We start from the raw sequence: 19,698 nt of genomic DNA, 5'->3' as shown, positions 1-19,698 counted from the left end.
GAAGGTTTTTACTTCTGTTATTTTCAGATTATATAAGTCCTTTTCCTCTCACTGATGAATAGGCTGGAAAAGGAGAAGCTGTTTATAGAAATTTGGCCCTGTTTTGGAATCCCAATAACTCATTATGCTCAAAAGTAGAGTTAAACATGGGTCATCATTATCTCCTTTCCACGAAGGGGGTGGTGGGGGGAAGGAAACAAGTTTCTTGAAATCAGTAAGACATGAACATTTTTTTTCAAGAATATCAAGATGCTTTATCAGGACTTTCTAACAACACCCAAGAATGCAAATAGTGGGTTTAGTTATTCTCATTTTCCATTGGTGAAATTTAGGTAAGATCACCACACATTTGTCACTGACCATTGGGAATGTATCATTTTGTTGTGCCAGACCAAACCCCAACCTTTCTGCTAACAAGTAGAAAAGAGAGTAGAGATGAATCAGAGTGAGATGTTCCCCTCAACAGGGGCGACACTGATGCTCAAAGGAGCAGCCCAGAAACCACACTGCAGGGGCCCTCCTGGCTAGAAAGGAGTTTGCAGGCTTGTCTTTGGTACCCCTGCTGACATGACCAGGACCCTGGCCATACCATCTCCTTGGTAATTTACTTGAAAATTCTATATTGCAGTGAGAAAATGAGTGCAATTGATGTCACAGTTCATCCAGAAGGTTATAACTTTTTTGAGCCACTTTCCTTTTTATTTTCAGGAGACAAACAGCCTTTCAAATTACCAGTTTCTGTTCCAGGATCTGGCCATTACAACTCTTATTGGTGTAACAAGTAAGATGTCTTTTAAATTTTCTTCTCAGAGATACTCCCCTCCACTTGTTTCCCTCTGCCCCTGCAGGGTTAGTCCACCATTGAGGGGTAGCAGCTATAGCCGCAGTGATGAATGACTTATTCCCAAAGGGGTATGGTATGTAGCGAGAGAAAGAGGAAATAGAATCTTCATTTTTAAGTGTTGAAAGTGTTAGCAAAGGAAAAGTTGGCTCGTTGTATAGAGCTTCTATAAATGGTCACTAAACCTTTAAAATGAAAAAAAGCACCTTGAAAATCAGGAACACTGACTTCAGTGTGCTTTTAGGTATAGTTATGGTCCAAATGTGCCCAATTTATAGAAGTTAAATGGCTTTTATGTTTCCCATTTCCAATCCTAACTTCTCAGGATTTAGAACAGAGATTAAATGTAATCTTGCCGTTCTGCCACTCTCACCCATCACCTCCTAACTAATATATGAATTGTCTCCCCACTATGGGATTTTTCCCCAGCCTGACCACTATCCATCATCTTTACCATATTCTCTGCTTTTCTCTCTTATATATGAATGCCACCAGCTCCACTTGTACTTTAAATCCTACCTGCTCCTACCTCCTCAAGGATTTTGTTCCTGGAATGATCTTTTTCTCTATCACCAACTTTTCTCTGGTCCACTGGACCATTCCAATCAGCAGATAAATATATTTTTGTATCTTCTTTCTTTAAAACCTCTTCTATGACCCCAATCTACCATTAGCTACTGTCCTCCTTATTCTCAAACTTCCCAAACAGTTGAGTAGACCCACTTTGTACACTTGCCATCTCTAATCCTATTGTCATTTCATTTCAATCAGCCTGATTCTAATGTTCACGGGCATGAATTTGGATCCTGGGCCTGTGCAGTTGTTTGGTGGAAGGCAGTGGTTTCCTGGCACATATGTAACAGCCAGCTCTCCAAAAAATTGTTATGCATATGCAAAGAAGCTTATTATAAGCTTTACTAAAAAGAAAAATGTGTAGTGAGCAATTATCAAATAACAATAAAGTATACATTACTCTTTCTTGCAATTTCCATTTAGCCAATGGATTCTCACAGAATGCTTTAACTGAGTTCCACCAAAGTCTTGTATACATAGTCAATATATTGTTGTGATTGATGACTGAAATAGTTCTGATGTGAATGAATGTTCATTGATGTTTTTCTTTACCCGAATGAGCAAAACAACACAGGCTTATGCTGAAACTTTAATCATTCATCAGTCATATGAGCAAGTTTTTTGCTAATTTGGATAATAGTTCTTGAAATCTGGAAGAATATTTCCTCAGTTAAAAAACAATTGTTCAGGGGCCTCCCTGGTGGCGCAAGTGGTTGAGAGTCCGCCTGCCGATGCAGGGGATACGGGTTCGTGCCCCGGTCTGGGAGGATCCCATATGCCGCGGAGCGGCTGGGCCCGTGAGCCATGGCCGCTGAGCCTGCGCGTCCGGAGCCTGCGCATCCGGAGCCTGTGCTCCGCAACGGGGGAGGCCACAACAGTGAGAGGCCCGCATACCGCAAAAAAAAAAACAAAAAACAAAAAACAATTGTTCATGATGTAATGGCTACAGACGTGACACACATTTAAGTTCAATCTCCATTATTAACTTTAAGAACAGAGATAATGCTAAACTGTAGTAAAATCATTAGGACGTTATCAGTTCTGAGTATTCATTATCTTTGTTTTTAAGATAATATTTATTTAATTGCAACTTTATATAGTATTCTTCTAATAATGGCCATATTTAATAATTAGCTTACAAACGTAGTGGCAGTTGGCTCTTGTGAGCTCGTATGAGCCAGCTCCAGACACCACTGGCTGGGAGGGTCCATGTTACTGATACATTCAAAAATACCAGCATATACACACTACTGTATATAAAGTAGGAAAACAACAAGGACCTACTGTATAAAATAGGGAACTATACTCAATATCTTGTAATAATCTGTAACGGAAAAGAATCTGAAAAAGAATATATATGTGTGTGTGTGTGTGTATATATATATATATATATAACTGAATCACTTTGTTGTACTAGCACAACATTGTAAATTAGCTATACTTCGATACAAAAAAAAAGTACCAATCTTAGACTGCCTCTTCCACATTCCTCCTGGTCTTGCTTTCACACTGTTTCCACTATTTCATCTTATACCTTGTCGTCATAATCTTAACAGCTATCACGCCAACTTACGGTTTAAAAAGCTTGCTCAAAAGCTTTACTTTCAGAGAATATACTCAAGGAGAGTAAGTACTACCCACACTTCGGCTGTCTCTTCCCCAACACTGCTCTTGTCAAATCCACCAATGACTTCCTTGTGGTCAACAGTACTGATCACTTCTCTTTCCTCATTGTACTTGGATCTCTCAACAGCACTCTTATCCTTCAAAAGGTTTCTTCTCTTGGCTTTTGTGATGCCACACACTCCTGAATTATCTATTGCCTTAATGAATACAGCTTCCTCATGTCTTTTGCTGGTCTCTGCTCCTTTACCTGTGCTCTTTTAGAATGTTCCAAGGCTTGCTTGTTCTTAGGTTCTCTTATCTTTTCAGTCTACACAATCTCCCTAAGTGATTTCAACCAATTCTATGGCTTTAATGTCATCTGTATGCTGATGAATCCCAAATTTATGTCTCTAGGCTTGATGTCTATCCTAAATTCTGGAAATGCAGCTGCTAAGCATCTAATCTTGGATATTTAACAGGACGCAGACTTAATGTGCCCAAACAGATTGCTTTATTCTATCAGATCTGATATTCAACAAAATTATTAAATATTTACTGAGTGTCTGGTTTGTACTACTTACTGTAATAAGCACTTGATATACATCAGTGGAAAAAACCATAGAAATTCCTTTCTTCATGGAGCTTGTTTTCTATTGAAGTAGTACCACAATCTACCAAGTTGTTCACATCGAAGACCCGGAGTCATCCTTCATTTCCCTCTTTTCTTCACCTTTACATAAAATATCTATATATATATATACAATTCCTATTGGCTCTACCTCTGAAACACATCCTACATAGCTTCTCTCCATCCCTATTGTAGCCACTGTCACAAAACCATGTCACCTCCCCTGTGGATTACTGCGATACCTTCACAACTGATCTTGCTTCTGCTCATGCTGACTTCTCCTCACCCCAATTTACCTTTCACACTGTAGTAAGACTGTTGTTTTTTAAATGTAAATTTTATTGTCATCCTTCCCATTTCCACTAAATCCAAAGTCTTACATGATCTGGCCTACTTCTGCAGCTTCACCTCTAACCATATTGCTACCCACTCACTTGTTCCCGGCATCCTGGTCTTTCTGTCTTGTGAGCATTACCAAGCTTGTGGGCACCTCAGCACCTTTGATTTTGCTATTTTCTTTGCCTAAAATACTCTCCCTGTAGATCTTCCTATGGTTCTTGCTTTTTCTTTTTAGTCAGAAAAATGTCACCACTTCAGAAAGGTCACTTTAAATAGTGAACAAGCCAGTTATTCTCTATCACCACACGTTCTGCTTTATTGTTTTCACACTGCTTTTCACAATCCGAAATTATGATATTTACCTATGTTTTTATTTGTTTTTGCCTGCCCTCCCTCACTCAGTGTGTGTACATCATGAGAACAGCACCTTGTCTATCCTGATCACTGATGTATTCCCAATACTTCTAACAGTGCTGGACATATCAAAGGAGCTCATTAAATATTTGTTAAATCTACTGTAAGAACATCCTTGGACAGTCCTTACTGTTAACAGAGTAATCCTTTACATCAAGCCAGATCTACCTCTGTGTAACTTTCACCCATCTCAGTCTTCAGTTCTGCCATTTGGGGTGGCAGAGAATAGTCTGATTTTTCTTTCCAGAATAGTTCTTCAGACACTTGAAAACAGCTCTCATTTCTTCTGTGATTATTCTCTTTCCCATAACAAGCTTCTCCAGATTTTTCTCTATTTTTTGATATAATTGATTGTGAAAAGAAAATGGAAAACATTGCAAGAGATAACAAAGAAAAAAAACACCTATATCCTCCTATATCCTGCTATCCAGAGCTAACAAATTAAATCATTTTGATGTATTCCCTTCCAATTACACACACACACACACACACACACACACACACGTATAGATAAAGAAATTTGAATTATGTTTTCTATATAATAGTTGTGCCTCCTGGTTTTTTTAGTTTAACTTTATGACCACTTTTTTATGTGTAAATATTTTCATTCTTTTTTATTGTGGGAAATTATACATAACATAATATTTGCCATTTTCACCATTTTAAAGTGTACAATTCAGGAGCATTAATTACATTCACAACATTGTGCAACCATCACCACTATCTATTCTAATTTTTTTCATCACCCCAAACAGAAACACTTTACCCATTAAGCAATAACTCCTATTGCCCCTCCACCTAGCCTCTGATAACCACTAAACTATTTTTTGTCTCTATGAATTTGCCAGTTCAAGATGTTTCAAATAAGTTGAACCATACAATGTTTGTCCCTTTGTTTCTGGCATATCTTATTAGCATAATACTTTCATGATTCATCTATGTTGTAGCGTGTGTCAGAACTTCATTCTTTTTTATGGCTGAATAATATTCCATTATATATATACCACATTTTAATGTTGATGTGTTGAAACTCAACTGATTTTTATGTGTTGATCTTGTATCCTGCAACATAGCTGAATTCATTTATGAACTCTAGCAGTTTTCTTGAGGATTCTTTGGAATTTCCAATATTTGGTATCCTGTCACTTGTGAATAGAGATAGTTTTACTTCTTTCCTCCAACTTGAATGACTTTTATTTCTTTTTCTTCTCTAATTGCTCTAGATAGAACTTCCAATGCAATGCTGAATAACAGTGGTGAAAGTAGGCATCCTTGTTTTGTTCCTGATTTTAGGGGGGAAAGCATTCAATCTTTCACCCTTGAGTGTGATGTTAACTGTAGGTTTTTTATTACATAATATATAATTATGAGGATTACATGTAATATGTTAAATGTGTAACAATCTAGTTTGAATAGGTACCTTAACTTTAGTAGCATATAAAAACTCTGCTACTTTACAGGTCTGTCTCCTCCTTTTATGCTCTTGTTGTCAAATTACATCTTTATCCATTGTGTGCCCAGTAACATATGTATATAATTGTTTTTTATGCATTTGTCTTTTAAATCATGTAGGAATAAAAAGCTGAGTTAAAAAACACAAATACAATAGTATAGGATTTCATATTTGCCCAAATAATTACCTTTATGGGGCAAAATGAGCACGTCAATAAAGAGATAGAAATTATAAAAGACGATTCTTTAAAAAGAATGTCTTTGGGCTTCATTTCAAAATTTCTATCTCTTTAATACTCTCCTTTTGTTCACATTATTTCTCTGATTTCCTTCAGTTCTTTGAGCATGTTAAAAACAGTTGTATTAAAGTCTTTGCCCAGTAAGTCCAACATCTGGGCTTCCTCAGAAATAATTTCTGTCAATTTATTTTATTCCATTAAATATTATAATGTTGTAACTCTGGAAATCAGATTCTTTCCCCTCCCCAGGGCTTGATGTTTTTTGTTTTGCTGCTTTTAGAAGACTGTAGTAGTCCATTTACTTAGTGACTTTTCTAAACTATTTTTACAAAGATTAGATCAGTTGTCATGTGTGGTGTGGTTACTAAAATCTCTATTGCGTTAGCTTTTGTTCAGCTAGTGTTTTGACAGAGATATCCATGAGTTGAATTCCATGAGTTTAAAAACATGAACAAAGAAATACCTCTCCCAGTGTTTGCAGACTAGTTCTGTGCTGGGGCACTTCAACACTTAACTAAGCTTGTGCTGAGTCTAGCGATTATACAGGGCTGAAAGCTTAGGGTCTTTTCTGGTCTTTTCTGAGCATACATCTTTGGCAGGCACATGGCTTTCTATATTCCCCAACATGCACAGGTACTTTTGAATACCATTATTTTCCAAATAAATGCTCCTTAACTTTTCTTTCTAGGCTTCAGTTGGTTATTTTATGTCTCAACTCTAATCTTTTGTTCCCCATGACTATGGGTAGCTTGTTAGCCTTACAGTGTTTTTAAGGAGTGTATGCTGCTTTTCTGCCCTGACTAAGTTTTTTATTAGGCAAAACAGAGATGAACACCTTGCATCAGTTCTCCAGGTAGCTTCCAGACAGGTTAGAACAGACATACACAATAATTTGTGGATAAAGTCTGCTTTTCCCCTTTTGTAACCAGGGACCAGGATCCCCCACTGGGAATGCAGAAAACCATGTTCAAGATTGCCATTGAGCTAAGGAGGGAGGGGGGCAAGAGCAAGTAAAAATGCCACAAAGCTTTCTTCCCATTTTTAAGTTGTCTTTTTCTTGAGTCAACATTTGCTTGTTTGCTGTAAACTTTCATCTGTTTTTCAGAATTCTGACAAAGTTGCTTCTGACAGTTTCCTTTTGTTTTTCAATATTTCTGTGGAGGGATGGGATGTTGGAGTTGCTAATCTGCCATTTAGTTTATGTCACTCCTCATTTTGTTATTAAATATTTGAAAACATTACTTCTTAGTGACTGTATGTTGTTTCATTATAGAGATGTACCATAATTTATTGTAAATGATGCTGTGATGAACATCTTCCTACATCTCTGATTTTTTAGCTTAGGATAAACTTCCAGAAATGGGATAGCTATGTCAAAGGTTATGAACATTTTTCAATCTCTTCATATTTATTGCCAAATTGCCCTGCAGAAGGTATTTTTGTGTCAATATATGTTTCCACAAGCAGTGTATAAGAGTGCTCACTTCATCACTTCCTCATCTATAATTTAATAGTCTTTGCTTATTTAATAGGGGGAAAAGGGCATCTTGTGGTTGTTCTATGTCTTCTCTTTCAAGAATTCCTCATATGACTTGAGTTTGAATTCATTCATTGTTTTATTCCCTTACTTTGTGATGTATCAATATTTCAATTTGTCAATTTCCTCAGATATATGGACCCAAAAAGTTACACCATTCTTCTGATGAAGAATACAAAATTTTCCTGCTCTCATATACATATAAAACTTGAATTTATTTTGTAGTGAATTTGAATGGTGCCTATCCCAAGCTGGTGCCTTTCAGACCTGCAGGACGGCTGATCTCCCCGCCTCTGCTGCTATCTGTGATTCTCAACATTCTTCTCAGCCTGGCCATGCACATTGTGGGCTTCATTCTGGTTCAGAGGCAGCCTTGGTATTCCATGGGGATGCACAGGTACGATCACAGCCTTAGATTGTCACATTCTAATTTCTGTCAAACATCATCTGGCCCATATGTTGGGAGGCAAATGGGTCTTCATTCTACTAAAGCTTTGGCTTCCTTAAGACCCTTGGCAGTTTTCCAGTGATCTCTTCTTTGTAGCAGTTTGGTGGCATCATTCATTAGCACTTATCTTTGCTCATCTTGAATGATAGTGAACTCTGACCATCTTTTATATCTAGGGTGACCATGCATTATAGTTTGGCTAGGCAGCCCTATTTTAAGCCTGATATCCCAAAGAAATGATTATATTTTTTCCTTTCACATTCAAATCTGTGCCTGTTGGATGATAAATTGTATAGTCACACTACTTGTAAATGTTCAGAAATCTGAAGCAAATAGAGGGAAGTGTCATGGCTTATTCATATCTTTTTCTCTCACATAATCTTACTACATTATTTGTGCCCAACTTATTGAATAAATAGCTTGTTGGATCTGTTATCTATCTATCTATCTATCGATATCTATCTATCATCTATCTATCAATCATCTATCCATCTACCCAAAATATAGATCTATACATGCTGGTTTCTTTCTCCTTACTTTTCAGTATATTCTTTCACAAAGTGTAGGCAATTATAGAATCATTGAGGACATGTAGTTGCATAGATACATATGCTTCGTAAGGGCTTGTCATCTCACTTCATTAGCTTCTTTGGTTTCCTTTTTAGTACCTGCACAGTGCAAAATGAAACCACCTCAAAGTTAACCATTTCTCCAACTGCTCCAGATACGATCGGAAGTAATGGTGTCTTCACAAGTTTTGAGAACACTACTATATGGTTCTTGGGAACAATCAACTGTATCATTGTGGCTCTTGTCTTCTCTAAAGGAAAACCATTTAGGCAGCCCACATACACAAACTGTGAGTAGAACTGTACCATATCAGAGGTGAGAGGTCATCAGAGAGGAGAACAGATACTCCTGGATCACTCAAGGAGCAATTGCAGAGTTGGCACTCATCTAGGGTCTTCTGACTTCCACTCCTGGGCTCTGTAAACACATGCAGCCTTATTTCCTGGTCCTTTGCTACCTCCCTCAAAGCTGTGTTAAATACTAGAGTTTCTTAATCCACCACTTCCCTTCCCTAGAAATTTGTCTCCAGGTATCTTTTCATGGGTTCACTCCAAATTGGGAAGACACGTTTAATTCTCTGCTTGTCAGTACTTGTCAGAATTCATCTCAGAGGATGTGGGGAGAAGGGTCACAGCACTCAATTGGAAGTGTCTCCTGTCATGAATACAATGCTCAGGATGACACTGTTTGATTGGCAGTTCTGGGAGCGGGTCCAACCTGGAGGAGCCTGACTATAGAAAGTTGTTGAGATTCTTGGCCAAAGTACCTCTCACCTCCTTACAGTCCGGGCTGAGGGTGGGGGTGAGTGTTAGGAGAAGTAGGTGACCTGTTTAGCTTTTGGGACATGTATTTGCATAGCATCACTATGCCTCTAATTGGGAAAATTTCGAAGCACAAGTTGAAGAATCAATATCCTCAGAAAAATCTGTTTGGAGAAAGTTATTTTGCTCTTATTCTTGGGATGAGGAAGCAATCGAATGCTGACCTCTGCGTGATTGCAATTCAAACATTTGTTTACTTACAGTCCTCCTTTTTCCCAGAAAAGGATTTGAGGCAGATGATTTTTTTTAACATCTTTATTGGAGTATAATTGCTTTACAACGGTGTGTTAGTTTCTGCTTTATAACAAAGTGAATCAGCTATACACATACATGTGAGGTGGATGATTTGCATTAAAGAGACTCAGATACTTGGATATCTCCAAGGCATTTATTGAAAATGTTATTTTGTCAGTATTACCCTATATGTATGTCCCATTTTTATTAATTGAAACATATAACATGCAAGTGAAATTTTCCAGTTACCTCAAGGACATACATAGAAATAGTAGAGGTGAGACCCATTGCATAGAAATGAGTACTTTTCATCTATTTTGCTGAGTTTGTATGTAGGAATCAAGTAAACCTAATCAGTGTTAATCTAGAATATGTGTATCAATGGATGTGATACTCTGGACTCAGATTTCTCTAAATGATAGCTTGTGTTCTTATTTCCTCAGATATATTTGTCCTTGTGCTGGTCATACAGCTGAGTGTGTGTCTATTCATTCTATTTGCCGATATTCCAGAATTATATAGGCGTCTGGATGTAAGTCTTATGTCTGGGATATGATGATATTTTATAGTTATATAACACTCCGACTTCAAAAAGCAGGCCACAATTGCAATTGACATGGATTCTTGACACCTTTTATTCTTTTGAGATGGTAGGGTTAAAATGAATGCTGAATTTATTCATAGTTTTTATTTAAGCTGGTCGGGAAATAAAATTCTGTCTAGCCTTGATTTCAAGTATTTCAAAAGCATTGAACATTTTTCCTTTAAAAGATCCCTGCAAGATTGGAAATTCTATTTATACATTTTCTCTTTCAAATGTGAGAGAATTTTCTCTTAAATGGTTTTGTTTTGAAGCTGTTTAAAACAGTTTTGCCTATAACACTTTTGGGGTTAATTCTCAAATCTGTATTTACATTTTTTCTTTAACTTTTTAAAAACGTGTTTTTCTGTATTACATACTTAATGTCTGCAAAAGTTACGTTCAAAGATCCATATCTTACCTCAAGTACTATCTTACAGTTTTGTGATTTTGAGACAACTGTGAAACTCTAGAAGAGACAGAAATTTTACATATTCAAACAAGGGAAAATGTATATTTTGATTCCTCTAATCTATTCTTCTTTTGAATTAGAAGTTAATCATTAATAAAAGTCCTTTAGACCAATAAATAGGATACAGAAGAGGTGATAAAAGGAACTGAGCTTTTAGTTCTTTGTAAAATTGCCTGTCTGCTTCTCCATCTCAAAGATAAGTTTCATGAGGGCCAAGATCCTATCTTATTCATTCTTGTATTACCAGTGCCTGGCATAGTGAATGCCACATAATGGCAATGACTGACTGACTGGTCATTGCAGATCAGGTTCCTAAATGTAGACAAGCATTTGGAGTACATAGTGCATTCCAAACCAGCAACACCTTCACAAGCCCATGGTGACATTTGGCATATAAACTAATATCTACATTCAGTTTTTTGTTTTTATAATTGTATTACTGTGGTTAACAGTATAATTGTATTCATGAATTAGATTAGGTACTCATGGAGATAAATAGTCTTTGCCCACTAGTCTTCTAAATGAGTTAAAATTCCTTAATCCTGCCGAAGTTAAGGTTAAAACATGTTGGATTTAGTTACACTCTTAAGTTAGTGAAGACTGTTTCAGAGGGGCTGAGACCTCTTGTAACAAAATAAGGAATGTATTTGTTTTGGAGGGAACCTGTGCAGAGTCATTGCCAGCATGACTTCAAAAAATTCTGCAAAGGATTAGTGCTCATAAAATAATTATTTTTCTTATTACATAAAATAATGGGTGCATTTTAAAAAATGTAACTATGTAAGTAAGGAAAATTATAACATCATTAACTATAGCCTTCCATCTTTGAAAATTCATATATTACAAATGTGTGTGTGATTTATGAAGTTTATTTTATTTTAAATGGAATCATGATGCTTTGCAACCTAATTATTGCTCATTTTTTTAAAATTCATATATATTTTTTAAATAGAGAAAACATTCCCATGGTTTAAAATTCAAAAGTTTAGAGAAGTTATGTGGTGAAAACCTCCTTCCCATCCTTGTTCCCCAATTACCAGTTCCTCTCTCTGGAGACAACTGATAACACCAGCTTATTTTACATACTTTCAGATATGCATTATACATGTGTACATATACATTTCTTATATGTATATTATACCATGTTTACACAAATAGTAACAAACTGTTACATTGTCCAAGTCTTCTGAGATGGATATCCAGGTGAGGTGAGATGTGTAAGAAAGTTATTGGAAGAATTACCTATGAAGGAAAAAAAAAAAAAAAGATTAGGAAGCCAGTGGAGGTGGGGAGGATGCCACACTATGATGTGGGTCTGACCCCTGCGAAGGACAGAGGGAAGGAACGCGAGCTGGATCAGTTGAGTTTCAGACTGCAGTGCAATTCCAAGAAAGTCAAGCCAAAGTTGCCCATCAGAGGTGTCTAGTGTCTCACAAGAATGAGTGTGGTTAGAAGCCCTGCATGTACACTGTGAACAGCATGAAGTTTTTGCAGCATAATTAGTCTTCAGACTGACTGTGCTTTTTCATCTCCCACCAGCTGCTCTGCACTCCTGTCCTGTGGAGGGTTTACATTGTCATTATGCTCGGCTCCAATTTCATTGTATCCCTTGTCATGGAGGTAAGTGGCCTCAGTTTGCTGATTGCTAGTTGGGGTGGTGGAGGCATTCTCTGGGAGTGTGAAAAAGGAACAGCTTTAGCTGACAAGGCTCAACAGTGCAAGGGTCTCCCTTCCTTGGCAACATGAGCAATGATGCTTCCCTCTGATGAATTCCAAACAAGGTATACATTTGCCTACCTGTAAAGTGGGGCTGGGGAGGATGGGAGAAGGTCCTATCCATTTCTAAAATTCACAAATAGAGACCCAACTCAATTCATTCAAATTTCTTCAAAAGGAACTGATATATGAGTCACATACTATAAGATTTACCTTTTTAGGGCTTCCCTGGTGGCGCAGTGGTTGAGAGTCCGCCTGCTGATGCAGGGGACACGGGTTCGTGCCCCAGTCTGGGAGGATCCCACATGCCTCGGAGCAGCTGGGCCTGTGAGCCGTGGCCGCTGAGCCTGTGAGTCCGGAGCCTGTGCTCCGCGGTGGGAGAGGCCACAACAGTGAGAGGACCGTGTACCGCAAAAAAAAAAAAAAAAAAAAAAAAAGATTTACATTTTTAAAGTCTATGATTCAGTGGCTTTTAATATGTTCACTGAGTTGTTCAACCTCCAACACTGTCTAATTCTAGAACATTCTCATCACCCTGAAAGAAATCCCACACCCGTTAGCAGTCACTCATTTCCCCTTCTTCCTCCTTCACCCCCTGGCAACCACTAAACTACTTTCTGTCTCTATGGATTTGCCTACTCTGGACATTTCACATAAAGGGGATCATACAGTATGTGGCCTTTCGTGTCTGGCTTCTTTCACTGAACAACTTCTATCATTTTTACTTTACAGATGGAAAATGAGATTCAGAGTGAGCTTTTCCCAGCTTTTATTCTTTATGCTCCATTTCCCCAGGAAAACGAGCTTGTGCTCCCCCTTTGCCTTGCTACACGCTTTACTCTCTCCTCCTTCAATGCGGTTAGACACAATCCCCATTTCTTAAAGCCCACTCTTGGAGGGGGCGCCCCAGAAAAGGCATCCATTCTGTAGGAAGGATGAGCTTTAAGACTCCATCTGTCCCCATTCCTGCGTTCACTTACAAACCCAGACTGGTTCCAGTGAGCGGGGATTCGTGGTGGGCTGGTGCACCTGGGGCCTGACAGCCCTGCAGTATTTTGTATGCAGGAGCTCCAGAGCCTTCCTTACTAAGCAGGGTAAAGGCTGTGCAGGAGCAGGTGGCAGAACAGGACATAGGATTAGGATAAGGAGCATCTATCTCTCTGCTAAACTAGGACATCTCAAACTTGAGTGGGCATCAGAATTCCCTGGAGGGCTTGTTAAAACACAGATTGTCCAGCCCTGCCCCAGCATGTCTGACTTGGTAGGTCTGAAGTAGATACAAGCTTTTGTTTCTAATAAGTTGCCAGGTAATTCTGATGCAGCTGACTCAGGAATCACACTGAGGAGTCCTGTGCTAAACCATATGGTCCCCAAAGCCACCGAATTAGTAAAAGAGCATTGCCATGAGAGTCCTCTTATGGAGTTGCAGAAAGATGGTCCTTGTCCTTTAAGGGATAATCTTATGTATATATCTTATTCCTGTCCATGATCATGTTATTTCTTCTGTCTAGTACATCTTTCCCCATTTCTGCATATCGAAATAACATTCCATCCTCTGTGGCACAGCTAGAGTATTAGCCTGTTCATGACTTTTTCCTGATTCCTGGATCAGTTAGGCAAGTAAAAAAGCTCAGCAAACAGTGGCTTAAACAATAAAGATATTTATTGACTCACTTAACAAGAAGATTGGAAGCCAGTGGCTTCAGATCTAGTTTAGTGTCTCTGTGGCATCATTAGGGCTCTGCATCCTTCCACCTTTTTGTCTCACCATCCTTAGATGTTGGCCTTCATGTTTGTGCTTGTTGCTTATGGGGCCCAGCTAGCTCCCATGTAGCTAGGCTTTATGTCTGTTTTCAGTGCAGGAAAAAAATGGAAGAAGAGGTACCAGCAAGCTTTTTTTTCCCCACAAGTATGAACCTTTTATCAGGAAGCAAAAAATTTCCTGCAGCCCACCAGAAGGCTTCCTCTTATGCCTCATTGCTTAGAACTCTGTCTCATAGTCAGCTTTAGTAGAAAAGGACTCTGGGAAGGTGGATCTATGCCAAAAAGTTAGACAAATTGGCTTAGACTAGTTATGATTTTTTTTAAGGTGGGCAGGGAAGAACCAGGAGGAATGGGCTGTAGGGTAATCAAGCAACAAAGTCTGCCATAATCCCCCAGCAGGAAGCCATTCTCCTTCAGTATATTTGCAGCTAAGAATATAGCTGCAGAGTCGTCTACCTGGGTTTGAATCCTGGCTCCACCCTTTCTTGTTGTCTGACTTTGGTCAGGTCACTACACTTCTCTGTGTCTCTGTTTCCTCATCTGCAAAATGATGATAATAATGATACCTTATCTCATAGGGTTACTGTGAGCATGAAATGTAAACAGTGAAAAACTCATAGTAAGTGCTTAGTAAATATAAGCTCTTATTATTATGTTATCTCTTGTGGTACTCACCATTCCTTACTTTGTGTCTAGCAATCATTTATTCATTCACTCTTTCCACAAGCATTTGTTGAACCTGTGCCATGTACTAGGGCATGATGTGAAAGGGGTAATAATAGCAGAGGGGTAGAGCTCACAATCTACAGGGAGAAAGAAGACAAGCGTTATAGTTATCTGTGTATAAATTTCTTTTTTTGCTTGCCATTAAACTATGGCAAGAAGTCATCTTACTAACTGTAACAATGACTTTATTCTATTAGGAGCTGGGTAAAGGTTTATTCAATTCTTAAATGTAAGAAGTAAGCCTGCCCACCCCCAGCAGATGGAGACAGTAATTTGATACTCACGAAACAAGTTTCAGTGAGACCTTATCCTTATTTGCTGGGTCTCATGATCTAACCTCCTGCTAACAGGCAGAGGAGCTAATGTGGATAGCTTTAACACCCTCCCTTTTACTACTTATGCATTGTGTGAATGCGTGTGTGTGTGTGTATCTATGTATGTGTGTGTGTGTGTGTGTGTGTGTGTGTATATATATATATATATATGAATTATTTGAATGTCAGAAGAGCTCATGTGATGAAGTTTTGTTTTTTTCTTTAAGAAATGGTATATCATCAAGGCTTTCCTTTAGTTTCTCATTCTACATCTAATTTACAGTGTACAGTGACAGGACGGATTATTTCTCAGTGCTTTCTTTGATTCCCTTTTCAGAGCAGCAAAGTAATACAGGTCATCACATTTGTAGAATTGTAACAAAGCTCAAGATATTGTGTAGAGCACTAATGTCTTGTGTGTGTGTGTGTGTGTGTGTGTGTGTGTGTGTGTGTGTTCATTTGTTTTGTATGAAGCCTGCTAAGATTTCCTGGACATAAGTTAGATTTTAAAACCTTTAATTGAATACCTATGATCCTGCCTTATCTCAGCTCTAAGGAGAGCTACTGTTCTCTTGTTAATTAAAGAGGACAAAAAACCTTCGTTTGGGAAAGTAAAGGAACAGGTTTGGCTAGGTGATCCCTGAGGTTTGCAAGATGCTGATAAGATGGCTGTGTGAGTGTTTAACAGCCTGTCGGCAGATGATCAGTTTTTAGAGGAATATTCAGACTAGCTGCTCTCTATGATTTCCATGGGCAGTGGACTCAGATGTCAAAGATGGGTGGATTTTAGGAAACCACTATCTCTAGCAAAGTTCCTTGTAGAATCCTACAGAATTAACTCTTTCAGTTTCACAAAGATACCACTGACAGACACCAAAGCCAGTTCTAATTCTATGGGACAGCTTGGGTCCTCATATTTTCCTCTTTGTTTCTTTCATGATAACTTATAAGATGGTCAATCTTTGTGACCACATATGATGAAAAAAATGAATTTAACATAATCCTTCATGTGCTATGTATTATAAGTTATAACTTGGGCTCTATTCAAGGCTCAGTCTAACTCATGAAGTAAAATGCCAGTCCAAAATGTTTTCAAAGGACATATCTTTTGTCATCTTAAAAAACGCATTGCAATGAAATATTTGTAGGTGAAGTTTGGAGGCTTATGTGAATGAGGCTGCAATGCACAGCCATTTGTTAAATGAATAGTTCAGGAGAATGGTAAAGGGAAGTAGCTATGCCATGCCATGCTCTGCATTGTAAGGGGAGTTATATAATCCTAATGACAAATATAAGAGGAAGGAATTATTATTTCTAATCACTGAGGCTCAGATAGGGTAATTAACTTGCCCATAGTAGGTGTCAGAGCTGGGATTCAAATCCAGATCTGTCCAGCTCAAAAACTGTGGCCCACATCCCAAATTTTACCTGTGTTCATGGCTACTCAGTGATGTGCCATGGTACACTCAAGTCAGGTCATAAGCATGGCATATCTTTCTATAAGGTCAATACCATTTGGTAGTAGATAATTTAAAGTGTCATTTATATTAAATCACATACGGATGTGATATGGAGTGAACTGCAGAATTTGGATGCTTTTACGTTCAACTTACATATGAAATCCTTGAGGCAGACTACTTCAAGCTATGTTTCTGGATTCTTGAGACTGTTTCTCTCTCTTCTTCCAGAAGAGTTTCTTAAGTGGAAAAGTTTGAGAGGCCATGACCTATCACATGAAATCACCTTGGATTTGTCAGAGGCTCAAATTCTATGTCAAGCTAGATTGAAGCAGTCAATGCAGTAGTGCCTTATGAGGATCTATGGAAGGCTATATTCTGGAAACACTTAACTTCTGATTGTAAACAGTAACTCTTTTATTTTTCAGGAGGCCATCATTGAAAATAGAGCCCTGTGGATGATAATCAAAAGATGTTTTGGCTATCAATCAAAAAGCCAGTATCGGATATGGCAGAGGGCCTTGGCAAATGACCCCACTTGGCCCCCCATAAACCAGACCTCCTACTCTGACATGCCGGCGTGTGGCAGGGGAGTGTCTTATAGCAACCCGGTGTTTGAGAGCAACGAGGAACAACTTTGAAGGCAATGTGATATCCAAGTTTATATAACATAGTAACGATGACAAAAGGGACCAGTTTCAGTGATTTGTTTTTAAGCAGTGAGACTCTTACAATATCAGCTAGATTTTTTGGAATCAAAAACCTACCCAATCATGGTGACAAATTAAAGTCTTTTTGATAAAATACTTTCTAAAGAGCAGAACACTGCCCTAGGAGAATGTTTTTCTCTTGGCTTCTGAAAGTATCAGAGGTGTTCAGTGATTCAAGAATGGTCCAGGGATGGCAATGGGCCAAGAGATTGGGAGGCTAAAGGAGAAGGAGAGTATGTAATCTTTCTTCTTAGACAATATATTTTTTAAATGACTTGAGGGAAAGTAGCATAGAATTGTAAACATGTTAAAGATCATTGTTAAATTCTTATTTCATTGATGGAAAAACAAATGCATGAGAACCATCACACCACTCTTCACTGTCTGGTTTCCTTTCCTTTATGGTACTTTTCAGATTTGAGATGTTTCCTTCCATTTCTGGCCTTCCCCTAAGTATTAGTAAGGATAGGCTTAGCCAATGCTGCAATAACAAACAACTCCAGTATCTCAGTGTCTTAACACTGAGCTTCTGTCTTGATCCGGGTGGCTCTTTAGAATAGCCCTCCTTGGAGTGGTGACTGCTCCAATCTGATGGCTCCACCGACTCAACACAAGGACTCCATGTATATTGCAATGGGGAAGGAGGATGGAGGCTCTTCACTGTGTCAAAGTGGTACACATCTCTCCCATCACTCATACCACATTAACCAGGGATTTGGCAAAGAAACCAGGAGCACAGTCTCCTGTATTTAGGACTGGCTTCATGGGCATACAATCTGGCAGTCGCATAGGGCCTCATGCTCAGAAAGGTCCCATTGTTGGTTTAATACTCTGCTATTGCCATCTTGAAAGTCCTTATTTTTAATAAGGGTCCCCCAAATTACATAGTTGGTCTGGCTTATATTCCTGGAAAAGAAAGGAAAGTAGCACAAATCAAAGAGCACTAGAACTGTCCACTAACCTCTGGCTCCTGACTCTGTGGACGTCTATGTTTTAGGAACCCCGCATCTCGTGTGCCCAATTCCAGGAACCACATCCCGTGTGCCCAATTCCAGGAACCACATCCCGTGTGCCCAATTCCAGGAATTTTTACTCCTCCGCTCTATTATTTTTGAGAAAAGTTAGTCTTGTGCTACAACATTATATGTTATCATTAACATAAGTCCTCATACAACATACGCATTTCTTAAGCTTGAGGCTTTAGATTTCAGAAAACAAAAATTTCCCTTGTTTTATCATTAGTACAATTTGGTTATATTGAGCTCAGCAGACAACACTGAATTCTAGGAAAACTTCCACAAATAGTATTTTAAAGCAAAAGCAACATTTTCATGACAAACATCAAATCCTATATGAATGTTCCAGGCAGGGAGTGAGTCCCTGGCTGGTTGGCCACTTCCCAAGAGTAGCTTGGGAATGCTTCCCAATCTCCAAGCATTCCCTTACCCAGCTTAACTCCTGACCATGGTTCTGGAACATGGTGCAGATAATTCTGGAACATGGTGTATCTCAGCCACAAAGTTACCTTGTCGTTTCTGGTTTTAAAATAGGGTGTGAAGAATCATTAGAGCAGGCTGCAGGATCTTTGTCTTCCTCAGTACAGAAAGAAATGTTTCCTTTGACAAAGTCAGCCTTGGCAGTGATATGGAAGCTCTGAATGTCTTTTTCTAAAACTGATAGTTGTTCTTATTTTTCTAAAGTTGTGGGCAGGGGCAAGCTGGAGATAGTCTGCAGCCTAGTGACAAGCAAGTGTGGGTGCACCTTGGACACAAATCTTCAGCGAACCTGCTGTTACCTCCAAATACCTCCTAATTACTAAGCTCCAACAGGGCAGGGGTGCATGGTGTGATCTCAGTCAAACAAAGAGTGAATTCCTTCTTTGCCAGGTTCAAGGAGGCAAGCTTTTGCTAATACCAGGGCCTTCTGTTCAAATGAATGCAAGGCATCCTGCCAGCCTTAGGCTAGAGGTGTGTTAAAAACAAAACAAAACCCCAAACCACAAGTGTCTGTTTGTTTTTCTGCAATTCTGAGCTGCTTTTGTCTTGATCTGAAGTGATTCCATCCTCAGCAATTCACACACAGCTGGCAGGGAACAGGGACGGAGGACTCTGGTTCCTCACCAACCAAACAGCCATAAAACCTTGGCCAAAAGGGACTCATTCTAAAGATGGTTCTTGAGACGAACTACATCTTAGAGGCAGTGAGTGAAAGACCAGGAAGTGCTTAGCCTGGAAAAATGGGGATTCAGGGGATGCCAG

General features: G+C 38.8%; 1 protein-coding gene across 1 annotated transcript in view; it reads left to right on the top strand.

The window, feature by feature from the left end:
* ATP13A4 (ATPase 13A4) overlaps window positions 1-17,371 on the top strand; it is a 148,312-nt gene extending 130,941 nt beyond the window's left edge. The window contains exons 25-30 of the mRNA XM_060100136.1: window positions 709-781; window positions 7,854-8,025; window positions 8,742-8,935; window positions 10,145-10,233; window positions 12,293-12,373; window positions 17,159-17,371. Coding sequence (XP_059956119.1) covers window positions 709-781; window positions 7,854-8,025; window positions 8,742-8,935; window positions 10,145-10,233; window positions 12,293-12,373; window positions 17,159-17,371 — 822 coding nt within the window. The remainder of the gene's footprint in view (window positions 1-708; window positions 782-7,853; window positions 8,026-8,741; window positions 8,936-10,144; window positions 10,234-12,292; window positions 12,374-17,158) is intronic.
* The last annotated feature ends 2,327 nt before the right edge of the window (window positions 17,372-19,698 follow it).

The sequence above is a fragment of the Mesoplodon densirostris genome, chromosome 5 (assembly GCF_025265405.1).
Source record: "Mesoplodon densirostris isolate mMesDen1 chromosome 5, mMesDen1 primary haplotype, whole genome shotgun sequence".
In the NCBI taxonomy this organism is placed as follows: Eukaryota; Metazoa; Chordata; class Mammalia; order Artiodactyla; family Ziphiidae; genus Mesoplodon; species Mesoplodon densirostris.
This window is presented reverse-complemented; position numbering and strand designations above follow the sequence as displayed.